The sequence below is a fragment of the Galeopterus variegatus genome, unplaced genomic scaffold (assembly GCF_000696425.1).
Source record: "Galeopterus variegatus unplaced genomic scaffold, G_variegatus-3.0.2 Scaffold4670, whole genome shotgun sequence".
In the NCBI taxonomy this organism is placed as follows: Eukaryota; Metazoa; Chordata; class Mammalia; order Dermoptera; family Cynocephalidae; genus Galeopterus; species Galeopterus variegatus.
Genome location: NW_007730781.1, coordinates 70,038 through 87,418, shown reverse-complemented (window position 1 = coordinate 87,418; position 17,381 = coordinate 70,038). Strand labels below are relative to the sequence as shown.

The window sequence follows — 17,381 nt, the reverse complement described above, 5'->3', positions numbered from 1 at the left end:
TTTATTTATTTTTAGCTCCCACCAATAAGTGAGAACACGTGGTATTTCTCTTTCTGTGCCTGACTTGTTTCATTTAATATAATTCTGTGAGAAGTGTTTTAATTTGCGAATCCAGTATCTTTAGTTATTGTGGATCTATGCAGATTTTCTATTTCTTCTTAAGTCAGCGTCCGCACTTTTTTTTTTTTTTTTTTTTTAGAAACGTTCACTTTAGGTTATCTAATATGTTGTCCCTCAATTATTTATGGTAACCTATTTTAATTCTTTTCAATTCTGAAAGATCATTAGTGATATCCTCTCTTTTACTCCTGATTTTAGTAATTTGAATTTTCTCTCTCTTGTCAGCTTAAAGTTCTGTTAATTTGTCAGTGTTTTCAAAGAACTAACTTTTAGTTTTGTTGATCATCTCCATTATTTTTCAATTCTCTATTTTAATTCGACTGTTATTTCTTTGCTGTTTTATTTGTATAGTTTTCTTTCCTTTTATGAGTTTAAGGTAAAAGTAAGGTGATTAATTTGAGTTTTTTAAAAATGTAAGCATTTACAGCTATAATTCTAAGCACAACTCTAGCTGCATTTAGTAAGTTTGGGTATATTGTATTTTTGTTTTCATTTATCTGAATGTATTTTCTAATGTCTCATGTGATTTCTTCTTTGACCCATTGGTTATTTAGGCATATATTTTTAAATTTTAAGTAACTTGAAGGCCATCCTTTAGTACTTTTTTTGAATGCAGTTGTGCTAACAACAAATTCCCTGTTTTTGTTTATCTGGGAGTGGCTTAATTTCTCCTTCGTTTTTGTAAGATAATTTTGCTGGGTATAGGATTGTTGGTTGACAGTCTTTTTCTTTTAGCACTTTGAAATCATATTGACTTCTGGCATCTGGTTTCAGGTGAGTAGTCAGCTGATAATTATTGAGATAATACACTTTTACTTTGCTACTTTCAAGATTCTCTCTTTGGCTTTTAACAGCTTGACTATGATACATCAAGGTGTGGATCTCTTCAAATTTATTCTTCTTGCAGTTTGTTGAGTTGGGATCTGTAGTTTGATGTTTTTCATTAAATTTGGGAAGTTTTTGGTCATTATTTCTTGAAATATACTTTCTTCCCTATTCTGTCTTTTCTTGTACTCTCATTATGCATCTGTTGATACTTTTAATGGTGTCCCACAGGGCTCCAAGACTCTACTCCTTTCTCTTCATTTTCTTTGCATTCTGTTCCTCAAGGTAAGATGATGTCATTGACTTATCTTCAAATTTACTTATTTCTCCTTCTGTCAGCTCAAATCTGCTGAGTCCCTTTATTAAATTTTTCATTTTGGTTATACTTTTCAACTATAAAAGTTAGTTACTTTTAAAAATAATTTCTATCTTATTGTGACTTTCTATGGAGAGAGAAATCATTCTTTACTTACCTTTAATTCTTTAAATGGTTTCTTTAGCTTCTGTGAACATATTTATTTAAAGCTTTTGCCTAGTAAATCTAATGTCTGGGCTTCCTCAGGGACAGTTTCTAGTAACTGCTTTCTATCTTGTTTATGGGCCATAGTTTCCTGTTTCTTTGCATGGTTCATAATTTTTTGTTGAAAATTTGGCATTTTAAATGATATGTGGAAACTCTGGAAATCAGACCTCCACCCACATCCCAGAGTCTGTCTGTTGTTATTATTGTTGTTTTGGCTGCTTCTTGCTCAGAGACTTACTCAGACTAATTCAGTAAAAATTCCATTCTTCATCATGGGCAGCCACTGGTTTCTCTGCTTTGTTATTTAACACAGTGTTCAGCTAATTTGGATAGAGGTTTTCTTAAATGTCCTGAACTGATGAGTCTCTCAGCCTTTCCCAAAGGACACTATGTATTAGTTGGATTATACCTAAACACTCCAGCGGGTAGTAACAGCCCTATCTTAGCCTTAACTTGCTGCTTACACAGATCCTCAAGGTCAGCCAGAGGTGAGAGATCAGGGCTTTCTCAGGTCTTTCCTGGGCATGCACGTGCATGTGCATAGCCTTCTAGATTCCTAAGAATATATTGGAGCTTTTGAGGCCCCCAATGGACATCTGTTTTCACAGTTTTTAATCTTCTTGTTAGCACCAACTGGTATTGCCACCTTCGTACAACCGTCACTAATTTTTTTCAACATATGCCCTGTAGAGTGGTTCATGCAAGTGAGTTCTGAGTCAGGTTAAGTAAAGACAAGTCCTAAGAATAGGTCTTTTCAGAGAACTGCCAGAGAGGTCAAATACATAGTGACAATTTTCTGGGGATGAGGCATTTGTGGGGCTCCAATCCATTCCTTTCCCTCCAGTGGCTGCTTGGTGGTTGGTGCTCACAGCCACCATAGTTGTTGAGACTGTTGCTTTTCAAGGATACTTCAGAGGTGGGGAGAAGAGAATGGGAACAGGGCAAGTTAAAACATAGCTCTCTGTTCTTACTGCTCTTCTTTTTTAAACAAATGCTCAGATTGTTGAAAGACTTTGGTTGATTTTCAGAGTTCTAAAAATGTTGATTTGGGGCTGTTTTTGCTAGTGTTCTCAGTGTTTTTATGTAGGAGTGGATTTTTGGAAGTCCTTACTTGGACATTTCAGAAGTTCTCTCCACAAGTCAGATTTTTGAAAGTAGAAGTGACCTTAGTTATCAATCTTTAAAGTCCACATTTTGCGGAATGTGGAATTAAGGCACATAGAGGTAGAGGGCTTGCCACATAGAAAAGAGAGTCTATGGCACACCGCAGCATTAACATCACTGTGCTGCTTGCCTTCTTCTGCCCCCCTCCCACCATATGTCCAGCAAACATACACTGTGCATTTACTATGCATGAAACAGGTATTTAGCCTATATGAGCAAGGCACAATTGCCTCTGAAAAGCTCAGTATAATTGTGAGACTACATGGAAATAGGAACTTAAAACTTTTAAATTAAATTTTCAGGGAATGGAGGAGGGACCAACTAACAGACAGTCAAGAAAAATGTCACTGGGGTATTGACATGTAAGTTGGTTTTATAGGATGAATAGGAGTCTGCTAGGTACAATTATACATTTCTTGCAGAAAAAATAGCTTATATAAAAAAACATGAAGATGATAAAGGATCTTGCTTGCACAGGGAATTAACAGTTCAGTAGTTTAAAAGAAGGGGTACTAAGAAATGTGATTAAAGAGGTGAGCAGGTTTCAGATCACAAAAGTTATCATAAGCCCAGCCAAGGAGCAGGTGAACACATGTGGCTATGCAGGCTCTACCCAGTCCAACTCCAGAAAGCACCATTCACCTAGACTACAAATGAGTGGCATGCTGGGTGTTACCATGTGGGAGCCCTGCTAAAGAATTTGTAATTATCTTGTCTATAGAGAGAAGAATATATTGTTCTTTGAACCCAGTGAGGAAAATATCAAATTGCCTTGAAAAAAGGTATAGAAATAAGTTCTGCAGTGGCAAAATATCATAACTGTAGTCTTTGTCTGAAATAACCACAACAGTATCTCTACTACAATTTCTTATATGCCAGACACACTATGTAACTTTGATACCTGTCTATCTTTGGTCTTCCCATCTACCGTACAGGTGTATGGGACAGTTTAGGATGTTATGCTGCAGTAACAATCCCCAAATCGTAGTGGCTAACAAAATAGGTTTGTTTCTCATAGCATAAGCTATAACTCTGCTTCATGTCTTTGTCATACTGGACATAGGCTGACAGACCTATGGGACATTGCTGGTCTCATGGCAGAGAAAAAAGAAATATGTTGAACTACTAGCTGGCTCTTTAGTACTCAGGAGTTACTCTTGGAAGTTTTGCTCTCGTTTAATTGACCAAAACCAATCACGTGTCCATTCCTGTTACCAGGGTGGTTATATACAATCGTCCCACAGGGAAGAGCACTGTGATGAAAGTGCAGCCCAGAGAGGGATCGTGGATCTTTTGACCAAGCATACAATCTACCACAACAGGTGTTATTAATTCTCTTTTTCAGATTAGTAAATAAGTTCATGAAAGTAAAGTAACCTGTTTAATTCATAAGCAAAGGTAATAAATGGTAAAACTGGGAATTGGATTCAGGCCAGCTTAGCTACAAAGCTCTGACCTCCAGTTTATCTGACTCCCCATGCTACCTCTCCAAGTCCTTTAATGTAATTTTCTGTGCATGAGAAACCTGTGATATCTTGGACCAGGCCAGCTTAGCTACAAAGCTCTGACCTCCAGTTTATCTGACTCCCCATGCTACCTCTCCTAGTCCTTTAATGTAATTTTCTGTGCATGAGAAACCTGTGATATCTTGGACTTTTTTTTTTTTTTTTGTCTTTTGTCTTTTTTCCGTGTCCGGCAACGGATCGCAACCCTCAGTGTTGCCCCCGTACCGGACCGGGGACCAGCAACGGGATTGCAAGCCTCAGTGTTGCTCCCGCGCCTCGCTCAGCCAGCGAGCGGGAACCGGTCCGTATGTGGGATCCGAACCCTCGGGCGGGAGCGCCACCGCGCTTCCCAAGCGGCGCACTATCCAGTGCGCCACCGGGCTGGCCCTTGGACTTTTGATATACTTGGGCAAAGAGAAGCCTCTGTTCTGACTCTAATTGTTATAACAGGCATCGTCAGTGATTTAGTAGCAGCCCCTGTAAGTGACCCTTTGCATTTGACCCTTTCTTCTTGCTAATTTAATTATCTGTTTCAAAAGAAGGAGGAAAAGTTCTTAGCTTTCCAGAGCAGAACAAATAGCTCATGGTGAATGCACAAAAACACAGTGTGACCCAGAAAGTACGAAATATCCATCAGGGCATCAGCCTGTTCTTGAAAAACAAGCACAGGGAAATGGGATAGGTGGCCTCATTCCAGAAAGCCAGATGGGAACTGGGACTGAAACAGTGAGGTAAGAGTAAGCCTGTGCTCCTCCGCTGTGTTCCAAATGATTATAATAGAAGTTAGCATCTGCACTGAGAAATAGGTCGTTGGGGTGAGATGACAAGGACAGAGGAGTAGCAGCAGAGATCTGATTTCTGGTGATAGATCCAATCTAGCAACAGCCCACAATGATTCTACCTATTTTATTCATTAACTCACTATTTATTGAACCCTACCTACCATGTCCCAGGCACTGTTTTTGATACTGCGGACATGTAACTGAACAAGACTGATACTGCTCCTGACCTCAAGGAGTGTTAGTTAACTATTGCTGTGCTAACAGTGCACCTCAAAACTTAGGGGCTTAGCACAGTAACCATTTATTTAACTCACAATCTCAGGTTGGAAATTTAGGCTGGCTCAGTTGGGCAGTTCTCTGGTCTCAGCTGGGCTTGCTCTTGCATGTGCATTCAGCTTCTGCATTTGCTTGGATCCGGCTCATCTCAGATGGCCTTCTGCACAGCTTTGGCGGCTGCCCAGCTGTCAGTTAGGACAGTGTGACAGAAGTGACTAGGCCACATGTTCCTCACCACCTAGCAGGGTCACATGGGTCTGTTTAAATGGTGGTAGCAGAGTTCCAAAGGAGCAAGCAGAAGCATATAAGTGATCTTGGGTGCTAGGCTCAGAAAAGTCACTTCACCACATTGTGTTTGTCAAAACAGATCATGGTCCAGCCCAGAGTAAAGAGAACTATAAACAAATTGAACTTCTTGATGGAAGGAGTTGTAAAGTCACATTGAAAGGGGTGTAGAAACAAAGAAGATAACTGTTGTGGCCATTTTTGCATATGTTATTCTCAGCCAGTCTTAAGTTTCATAAAGAAATACAACAGGGCCTTGCGACTTCTGTATCATATGGTAAGTGTTACTGGACTGGACCTTCTACCATAAACAACCAAGAAAAAAATGGCCAAAGTAAATAAACATAAGTTTTCAGATACTGGAAAACTGGAAGTGCAGGACAGTGATTCTCAAGATAAGAACAAATGAAGTGAGCTCTACAAGCTCTGGCTTTTTTCCTGGAGGCATTTACTGGACCCCATTACAAGAAAAGGGGAAAACAATTAGAGCACCATAGTCTTGATAAGATGAGAAAATAAAGATTGGAGTTTGGGATGACTGATGTGGCTGGAATTTGTAGGGCAGAGAAAGAAGGAAGCTATGCTAAATCTTCAGAGAGATCAGCTAAACACTGAATTTGACATGTGTAGAGTGAGACCCCATGAGGCTGAGCAAAGAACATCTACCAGGGATAAAAATACCAGAGAGCTGTGAGCTTAACAACTGCCATAAGTTTTCCAGGGTTGGAATTATTTGAATTCTGAACAGAGTGGATAGACCACATTGAACACCTCAGATGACCAGTAGAAGCCCCAGAAAATTTACTCTTTATGTATCCTAAAATGAAGGCCATCGTAGATCCACACTAACAAAGCTTTAAAATACACCTCAAAAGAGGCAAGGTGTTTTGCAGGTAAATTAACTGCCTAGCAAAACAAAATTCAACACTCTCTAAAGGAAGGCAGCATAATTCAAGAACTCAACAATGACAGCTATACATAGTCAATCTAGAATTACTAGATATATGAAGCAGTGGGAATATGTGACCTATAAGCAAAGTCAGTTAATAGAAACAGACACAGAAATGGCGGAATTATCAGACAGGGACTTTTAAATGGATAGTATAAATATATTCAAGGATTTGGAGAAAAACATGAAAATAATTGAGGCAAATATAAACTTTATTTAACAAGAACCAAATGGTATTCTAGAATGGAAAAAAATATATGAAATAACAAAATTAATGAGCAGGATTAATGGAAAATTAGATACTGCAGAAGAGAAAAAAGAGTGAACTTGAGGACAGGGAAGTAGAAACTATCCAAACTGAGGAAAAGAGAGAAAAAAGGCTGAAAAAAATTAACAGGAACTCAGTGGCCAGTAGGTCAACATCAAGGGGTCTAACATGTGTGACTGAAATCCCAGATAAATGGGAGCAGGGGGAAGGCTCAGGAAAAATATTTGAAAAAATAATGGCCAAAATTTATTCAAATTTTCTAAAAATGATAAACTCACAGATCTAGGAAGCTTAATTAACCCCAATCAAGATAAATACCAAGAAAACTACAGCAAGGTACATTATTACCAAATTGCTGAGGTGTAATGATGAAGAAAAAAATAGTTAAAACAGCTGGAGGACAAAAGACTCCTAATGAATAGGGGAACAAAGATGTGCGTGACTGTGGACTTTTCATCAGAACTAATGTAAGCTAGAAAACAATGGAAGGACAGACACTTCACAGTGCTGAAAGAGAAAAACCTATTAATCTAAAATTCTGTATCTGGTGAGATTTTTTGTTCAAAAATGAAGGCAAAATAAAGGCATTCTATTAAAATAGAAGAAAATGGGGAAGGAAGAGAAAAGAAGGAGGAAGGGGTGGAGGAGGGGAAAGGGAAGGGAGAGGGGAGGAGAGAAGGGGAGAGAGAGGGGAAAGAGAAGCAGAAAACATGGAGAGAATTCAGTGTGCAATGTACTGCACTGGTTTTCAAGAGAGGAGAGGTGGAGAGGAGTCAACCTGGGGACTTTATCAATGCACATGTCTCCCCCTGCAGATTGTAATGCAGTGATGAAAGCGATAAAAGATGTTATGGAGCCAAATATGTTTGAGAATTTAGTGGGGACCACAAGTGTCAATGTATTTATATGCTTGTAATCCCCCAGCCCCACTCCCATCAGCTCTAGACTGTGAGCTCTAGAAAGGGATGTCCTGTGTATGTGACTCATACTATATGTTCAATACACACTTGTTGAATTGGCTTTAAAATACTATTAATGTGAGGCTTGGTTCCAAAGCACAGTTTCATCCACCCTTTCCAAATAGAAGAAACTGTTCTTAAGGTTTGGTTTCTCCATACTTAGGGAGACATCACCAGTGTATGTGGGTACTGGGGAAAGCAGTGCAATTTTACCTAATCAGAAAATGTTAACTTATTAGCCATATTGTAAGAGGCTGCTATATATCCAAAGCTAATCAGAATAAAACGAAGAAGCATCTTTTATTACAAGTAATCTGAAACTTTGCTTTCAGAGACTTAATGGCAGTAACACCTGTGCATATGTGTGATAGAGTAAAAATGAAAACAAGGCAAGGAATCCTTCATGAAGTATGTCACAGCTCAGCGAAGCTTCAGTCCAGTGTTTGCTGTATTTATGGCCCTGTCCTGTCTTTGCTGTTCACAGTGCTGACCCTGGGACAAATCAAGATCCTGAAGTGTCCTGTGGATCATTCATGTATTCTTTCAATACGGAAAGAGAAATGACATTCATCGAGACTTTTATTAAATTAGTAACAGGATATGAAAATGGAGTTCTTCATCTCTTGGTTTCAGCTGGAGCCCCCATTACTGCAAGTCCAGTAATACATACCAAGTGCTGGTTGAGCCTATAGCTCTAAAGTGGGGCACTTGAAACCCTAGGTGGGTCTTGCCACGGAGGCATTGGTGACCCTTGTGGCCCATGGCCTACACAGAGGGTGTACAGTAGCTAAGGACTAGGACAGAGGGAGAGAGGAGACTCCTGTGGTGATGAGTGACAGCACCTCGGCTCCTCTAAGCCCCCTAGGTGTCAACCTTGGCATAGTCCTGCTGGGCCTGCGTGGCCCAGCTGTAGCAAGAATCTTGCTAAGTCAGTTTATGGACAACCCCCCACCCTCAATACCCGATCAAATCCCTCATCCCCCTCACTTGGTATCTGATCATTCTGGTCTGCCTTCCCAGGAATTCTGTTAGGTCTGTTTTGTCAGAATCCCCCCCTTACTCCTGATGTTTCCTCTTAGTGATTTTCCACCCACGGGTCCCCCTGCCCTGCTCCTTGGTTATAAATCTCCATTTGTCTGTGCTGTATTTGGAGTTGAGCCCAGTTCTATACTGAGGTCTCTCTCCCCTATTACATAGTTTCTGACTGAAATCAGTTTTTCCTCTTTAACTACTGTTCAGCTCTGGTTTTCCTTGACAGAAGGGTCCTCCTCACCTCCCAGCCATCTCCCATGCAGCAAGGTGGGGGCGGGATTTCCCCTCCCCAGGGGAGAGGCTTCAAGCCAAGAGGGATTCACCTGTGCTTTGTAGTGTCTCTGGGGTACCAAGAATAAGTATCACACGGAGGCTTGTAACTTCCTGTAGGCAAGAGGCGGCTGAGGCTGGCTGTGGTGGCTGAAAAGAGAGGGCTCCCTGGGGAGGAAACTGCCTTGTCCCTCATGGTGTGACAAGGGTGCTGAAGTGGACCTGAGGGCACAGCCAGCCGGGGCCATCTTGAATCCCAGCAAGAGGACTGCCTGGAGGGAAAATGAGGCCTGAGGAGGAGCTGAACTGGCAGATGCCCNGAGGCGGGGGTGGTCGTGAAGGAAGGAGTGCGTGGTGCAGAGAGAAGAGTTGCCCACCCTGCTGGAAACCTTCCAGTTCTAAAACTGGGTTGAGCAGGGGGAGCTACATCAGCTAATTTTGGAGTTATCTAAATTGCATACTTATTGGGCTGCAAATTGTAATGGCCCACGTGACTCTTCTTAGGAATGTATGTGATATGTGTTTGTTATATAAGAGTGACCAGAAAAGCGATGGGCCCTGCTGGAAATTTCATCCAGAAGCAAAAAAGTAGTCCAGAGAGTGTTGGGGGTGAGGGTGGGGGGTGGGAATAAACCCACTTTTGCCTCGCACCCTATTGAGTCCCATGCCATCAATCTGTCACACGGACAGGACTTCATGTGTTCTAATTTTACCCTTACCACCACATAGTGAGGTTTCTATTCTTATACCCACCTTTTAAAGGGAGAAAACGGAGGCTTGCAGGTATTAATGTCTTGCTCAAAGTCACAGTAAGGGGTTGAGGACTGATAAATCCGGATTTCCCCAGGCACTCATCCCTAACCTCCAGCTTCCCTTCTGGTAGCTTCAGAAAAAGCTGGTTTGACAGGCTTGCATGAGCTCAAGGGGGGAAATTGCTTAATGGCATGGCAGAGGTCACAAAGCCACTTCCTCACCCAGGAAGCTGTTCTTGCTACTTAGTCACATAGCCAGCCCTGCCTCTTGTCTATAAAAATGTAGGGCACTGTGAGGGTGGTCCCTCTCCTGGAACTCTCCCTGGTGCACGCAGTCCAGCTATGCCCAGCCTGGCACACTTTCCTAAGAAGTCAGCGTATTGTGGGTGTCCTGCTCCTTCTCTGCTGTAAGTCCCTCGACCTCCAACACCATTTTAAACTTACACTGCAGTGTGCGTGTGCTTGAGTCTGTTGTAGGGGAGAGGTGGAGGGAAGATTCACAGCCTGGGCTGCCTTTCGGTAAGATCCATGCCCTGTCCATGAGGCCGCAGATGATGTTACATCGCTTGCTCACCATGGGCCAGGCACTGATACACAGGAAGGGGGTGAGGGGCCCTGAGCTTCCAAATTAGATGGAGAAATAAGAGTTACAAAAGTGTGTCTGACAAAACCTTCGTGTAATGCTTGGACAGAAAGAGGGCTTTTATTTTAGAATCTCTCCAACAAGCTTTGAGAAAAAAAAGATACATTGTATATGGCCAGAAAATTACTCACAGTCATTGATTTCCCCAGGTTTCTGGTTAATTATGGTCACACCCTCGGTCCCACTGCATCTGTCAGGTCAGAATGAGTCCCAGAGATTTATATTTATTCCACAAGTGGTGGTTGTGTGCCTGCCCATCTACAATCATGGAAAATGCACTGTAGAGCAGGAATGGAGCTCAGAGATGACCTCCAGAAAGTCCTTCATGTTACAGATGAGGAAACTGAGATGCATAATGTAAAGTGTTTTGGCCAATTTCCCTTTGAGTGTGTACCTGGATGATCTGATTGAGGTTAAAGACAAAAAAGAAAGAAAGAAATGGAAGACAAGTTCCTGGATGTTCAGGAAGTTCAAGTTCAAGGCCTGATTTGATTGGTTTCATTCTTGGACTATGACTTGACCTGTTTTCTAGAGACACAACTTGCCAGTGGGTTACAAAAGAGGTGCACACAGGTGGGGCTCTCCCTTCCTTTCTTTCTTTTATCAGGCGAGAAGGACCAAAGCCTCTTCCCACACATTAAAAACCCAACCATTTCTTCCAGGCATACTCTTTTCTTGGCTCTCCCAGCTAGCTTAGGTTAGCTGTAGCCAAACACCCTCCCTTTCTATCCTTTTCTCTGTTTCTCTTTCCCACAGTGTCAGTTTATTAGCTTTTCTCTGAATCCCAAGCAATGGGAAAGAGAAGCCCTGTGGCCTCGTGGCCTAGTTTGTTTTGAGCTATTTAAATTACTTAGGTCTAACCACCATAGGAAAAAATGTATATGCTTTGGTCCAGCTTACCATGGTTGTTTTGTTTGCTTGATTGCATTGGGGTTGGGGTCTGTCTTAGCCCGTTTTCTGCTGCTATAGCAGAATATCAGAGGCTAGATAATCTATAAAGGAAAGAAATTTATTTGGCTTACAGTTCTTGGGCTGGGAAGTCCAAGGGTATGATGCCAGCATCTGGTGAGGGTCATCCCATGTGGAAGAGCAGAAGTCAGAAGTGAGCACGTGAGACAGAGAGAAAGGGACCGTGGACAAACTCACTTTGAAACAACCCACTGTCATGATAACTAACCCACTTCTGCTATAAGGACATTAATCCATTTGTGAGAGCTCTACCCTCATGACCCAATCACCTCTTATTAGGTCCCACCTCCCAACACTATTGCATGGCGGTTAAGTTTCCAACAATTAAACTTTGGAGGATACATTCGAACCATAGCTGAGTCAAAACTCCATAGACTATCAGTGTTAACCTGGCCCTTCATTTTATGGCCATTGTCTCATAGACTACACCCAGAAGGATTAAGCAGGATTCTGGTATTTCTGACTCCCTACTACAAAATACTCTACCAGGGCCCAGTGAGTTTTAGGCTGGTATTACTAGCCAGCAAAAGCTTACAATCTAGTTGCAAAGAAAGATCACACTCTGACTCAGTTAAATCCAATGTGAAATGACATGGGAATAAATGCCTGAGGATTTAAGGCAAGGAAGTACTCTTGAAGACTAAAGACAGAAAATATTTTCAGATTTGTTCTCTAAACCTGCTTCTCAGGGTTGGTTAACTATGGCCACACCCTACTTGGCCCTGAGTCTAATGCCAAGGTGGTGCTTCCTTATGTAAACCCTAGAAACTGCTTCAACAACACTCGTTTTCCCTACCTGTCAATGGGAATGACACCTGCCCTGCTGGTTTCTCACGGGACCATTCTGAGGCAGAAACAAGACAAGGCATGTGCAGTGCTGCCAGATGGGAGAGGCTTTGTGGCTCACCTCTATGGCTGCCTCCAGGGTCCACCTTCTAACTCCTATCGACTATTTTATACCACATTGACCTGAGCCATCTCAATAGGCCTGAAGCAAATACCTGTTTCAGAAAGGAGGCAGGAAAGAGGCACATTACAGCTATATCTTTTATGATGTGCTTATGGTTTACAAACCACTTAAAGCCCACTATTTCCTTTGATTCTCACAAGAACATTCTTTAGGAAGGAATCATTATCCTCTTTTCATCTCCCTGATGAGAAGGTAAATCATTTAGCACATAAATGATTTGCCCAAGGCTAATCCAAGGAGATGGCAGAGCTGGGATTTGATCCAGTTTCCTCTGAGTCCAGTGCCTCTGATCTTCCCTCAGAGTCGCTTTCGTTTTGTCCCCTTATATCTGAGCAGGCACCAGTGGCTTCAGAGCACATGCCATTTCTTCTCGCTTTCCTTTCTCCTTCCCTTCCCTACCAACATCACACCCGCGGAACAGCGCAGATGCGGTAGCTGACGGGGGAAATGGTGAGGCCCATTCTGAACTTCAGACTCAGCTTCTCATTGTTTGCAGGCTTAAAGGTAAATTTTTGCAGAAGAGAAGTAAAGAAAATAAACAGCTCAGACTTGGCCAACTGTTCTCCAAGGCACGCCCGCTTTCCTGAAAGACAAAGAAGGTGAGTTATCTTCCCAGGTGGCGTTGGTGCCTAGTAGGCATTGGTGTCCTCCACCACATCCTGCAAAACCTGAGTGGAGGAAGGGCCTGCTAGGCCCTGGGGCTTTATACCCAGCAGTTTATTTAAGTCTGTAACCACCTGGGTTCACCAAAGAAGTCCAGGATCACAAAGTCAAATGCCTTCAGGGGTCAGCAGCTGAGGTTCAGGGTGAGAAGGTGCAGGGTGTAGGACAATATTAGTGGGGGGCCTGGGCTGACCTAGAAAGTGGGCGTCTAGCCTAAAGGCTTTAAAAAATCATTTAACAACAAGAACAAAAGCAGAAAAAACAACAATAAAACTCTGTGCTAATTTTTTTCAGTCCTTAAAAGGAAACTACCCAAAATATAAGCAAGTAAATGTCGGAGCAGGGTTTCTAAAGTATGTCACCTTCCCCCCATGTCATGATTTCCTCCTTAATCATAGAAGATCTCCCTGACACGGGTGGCCCTCTATCAAGGAACTGCTTCAGCCTCCTTCCCTTGAGCAGTCCTTCTTTTACGCCATGGTCCTTCCCCCACGAGGGCTTTGCTTCCAGTGCGGGGCCAGAGGTTGGATCCTGCTCTCCGCTGCTCACGTCGGCACTGCCCTGACCACATCCCAGTCCTCCCACTTTCTAGCCACATGACCGGGGCAAATGAACCTCTCCAGGCATTAGTGAAAATGTATGTGTGTGTATTAGTGAAAATGTATACGCGTTAAAGATGAGAACTTTATTTTATATATTGTGTGGGCTACACACTAAATCTGAATAGGACAGATAATTTAATAATGGACACAGCAAAACAAAGTATTTAAAAACGCCACCAGGATAATAATAAACATAATAAACATTCTAGCTGTACAATAGCTTATCATTAATTTGATCTGGTTCATTCTCAAAAAACAGAAGAATAGAATTTAAGAAATGACCTTTAAGGAAAACTTTTTGGGTGGAACAATTATTAAAATAGCTTTCTATACATTAATTTTTTTTTTTACTGTGGTACTTGCCATTATGTGCTTTTTATTTCTGAAATAATTTCAAATAATAATTCCATAAAATTTGCAAATATAATACAAATAACTTGGTTCTCTTGAGTTATTCAAGAGTAAATTGCCTATCTTACCTATAAAATCTTTAGTATGTATTTCCTACAGACAAGACAGTCTTCAACATAGAACCACAATATAACCACCAAAGTCAGGAAATGTACACTGGTGCACTACCACCGTCTCATTCTCAGATCCCTTTTAGGTTTTGTCAGTTGTCCCAATATTGTCCTTTATTATAAAGAGTCCCTGTGCAGTATCATGTATTGCATTTAGCTGTCATGTCTCTAGTCTGCTTCAGTTTGGAATAATTCTTCACTCTATATGTAACTTTGACGGTTTTGGTATTTTTAAAGATTACAGAGCAGTTATTTTGCAAATGTTTCCCAATGATTAGATTCAGGCTGTGAGTTCTGAGTTCTTGGTAAGACTATCACTGATGATGCTGTGTTCGTTTCATTTTATTCTATCCAGTGGTACAAAATTTTGATTCGTCCATTGTTGGTGATTCCTTGGTTAAGGTGGTATCTACCAAGTTCTCCCATGTAAAATTATTCTTTTTCTCTATATAACTAATAAATACTTTGAGACTATGTTAATAAACCATTCTTCATTAAACGTTCACCCGCTAGTATCCATTCCTATTTCTTGACCAAATTATTTATTACTTATGATTGCCAAATCATGATTTTTAAAATTCCATCAGTCCTTGCACATTTATTAGTTTGCAGTCTACTAAAGAAAGTGCTTGCTCTCCTTTCCGTTTACATATTCACTCATTTAATTGTATCAGTATGGATTCATGGGGATTCCTATTCTTATTCAAAGGATTATAATCTGTTACTATCATTACTTGGTTTGATGCTCAAAATATTCCAGATTTGGCATTAGATGCCCATTCAAGCTGGCATTTCCTGACTTTTGGGCACAACAATATGTTCCAGGCTTATCTTACACTTTCTCTTCCCCAGCCCTGGAACCAGCAACTTTCCCAGAAGTCATGGCTCCTTTTAGTGGGTAACGATACATAGAAATCAAGATCCAGGTGCTAACCATGCTCATGGCTCTCTAGATGTTGTGCTCCTGGGTCATCTCAGTGGACATAGCTGGGGGCTATGTGTATGTATATCATGAGAGCATATATCCTAAGGTGTGCATATACACCCACATTTATGTCTATATTTATTTCTATATCTATTTATTAATCTATTGAAAATCTCAGTTCATATGGATAACCAACACCACAGAGTTCATTTAATTTTCTCCCTTTCCCTATTTGTAACTTCCTCCCATTATCCTTAATACATTTTCTTAATGGGTCAGTGTCCTTGTATATACTTATCTCCCATCACTGCCACGTGTGCAGAGCCCTCCTCATCTCACTCGTGCTCTGATACCCGCTGGAGGTGTCCGCTGCCCCTTCCCTGAGTGAGTCCTTCTCACCCCTCACCAGTCACTACCACCATCTCTTTTGTGTGCATTTTTTGTAGCTTACTTTCTCCCTAAGTAATACATGTTCCCTGCAAAAGGGGGTAAAAAAAAGCATGAAAAAAATACAAAGATAATAAAAGATGTTTGTAATCCCATAACCCAGACAAAACCATTGTTAACATTTTGACATATTTCCTCACTGTCCTTGTGGGGATTCCCTTGGACACCATGACAGGTATTATTTTCTGTAGTTAATTCTGTATTAGTGCTGCTTTTGCCACTTTGTATTTTCCCATATAATTAAATATTTGGGGAAATCATTAACGTATGCATGCCTCCACTTTGTCCTCCGCCTATAGCAGGTTGTTGAGGAAGTAAAATTAGATCATACATGCAAAGTGCTCAGTAAATGTAAAAGTGCTTGACAATTACAGTATGTCATTATTGCATTAATTTGTGCCTGTTTCTCACCAGCGTGTGTCTAATTCATCTCTGTTCCCTTCATCTTTATCTTTTTCCCTGTCACAAATGTACAACAACTTGTCAAAATGGTAACAAATCAGCTGTATTGTAAATACCCAAGAGTCTCCTAGAAGAATCCTTATATCTTAACAAAACTGGACCTAGAAAATCAGAAACCAGGGTTAAAAAACTGTCTCTATGAGTAACCAGCTGTGTGAATGTGAGGATTCATGCTCACACAGCTAAACTTTTCTCACTTGTCAAATAGGTGAAATAATCTCCCTCCTAACTATGTTACATGCCTGGGCAAGGATCCCAGTGAGACAGCAGGTATGAATTTGCTTTTAAAAACATGAAAGCGAAGACTGTTTGATTTCAAAGCTTTGGCCTGGGTTAAAAGATAGCTGGACCCTCTTCCAACCATCCACTAGCTGGACATCGATAAGCAACCGAGTCAGTTACCTCATTAGTAAAATGAGAGAATTGATCTAGGTTTTTGGCAAAGTTCTTCCCAGTGCTATCTCCTATGATCCCATGATTTTATTTGGAAAATGAGGAACTGGGCTCCTGCCTTTCATGAAGCTGCCTGTTGCTTTGATGGATCAAAGGGGAAGGACTTACATGAGGAAAAGAAAACATGAACGTGCAGTAGTAGCTGTGCAATCTGCCCTAATTATGCACATGTAGTAATTCCACACCTAGTCATCTTTTCCAAGAGAAGGGAAGCCTCTGTCTACACCTCACTCTTCCAGAAAGGCTGTCTTTAGAAAGTGCTAGACCGAGAGTAAAGAAAAGCAGTTGTGTGCCAAAGATGAGCGTGTGGTGAAAAACCAGACAGATGTGTTGACATTTTGTTAACCTATTGGATTTTTCAGGTTTCTATCTCCTGTTCCATTTAACTGGTCTTCATTCTGCCACATCTTCTGCAGGAATTCCCAGGCAAATTGCTTACCTTCTTTGAATTTTATTCTTCTCAGTCAGAAAGGGAGATGGTGAGAACAAAACAGCTCCAATTTCCCCCTTTCCTTGGATTCACATCATTTGCGATGTGACTTCATAGCTCTTCCCATTAAACATTGTAGCAATTTCCCCTCCCCTTGAATTGGGACTAGCCTTGTGACTTTCATTGGCCAACAGAATGCAGTGGAAGCAATGGTGTGCCGGTTCCCAGTCTAGTGCTAAAGAGACCTGTGTACTTTCCTTCTCTCTCAGTACATTATCACCATGATATGAAGAAGCCAGGCTAGCTTGCTATAGGATAAGAGATAACATGGAAAGAGCCCCATTGTCCCAGCTGAGGTCATCCTAGATCAGCCTCCAGCCAGCTGACCTCCCACATGTGTAAGAAAGCCCTGCCAAGATCAGCAGAGCCACCTGTCTGACTTGCAGACTTGTGAGCAATGATACATCCTTATTCTTTTAAGCCACAGAGTCTTGGACTATTTGTTATGCAGCAATATCCTAACTGATACACATGGGAGGGACTCAGTGAATCTTTTTTTTTTTTTTTTTTTTTTTTTCCTCCGGGT

General features: G+C 41.4%; 1 protein-coding gene across 1 annotated transcript in view; it reads right to left on the bottom strand.

Moving 5' to 3' along the window:
• Positions 1 to 10,391: 10,391 nt before the first annotated feature.
• Positions 10,392 to 17,381, bottom strand: part of LOC103603536 (cytochrome P450 2J2) — a 43,891-nt gene continuing 36,901 nt past the window's right edge. The window contains exon 9 of the mRNA XM_008588085.1: positions 10,392 to 12,875. Coding sequence (XP_008586307.1) covers positions 12,697 to 12,875 — 179 coding nt within the window. The 3' untranslated portion in view covers positions 10,392 to 12,696. The remainder of the gene's footprint in view (positions 12,876 to 17,381) is intronic.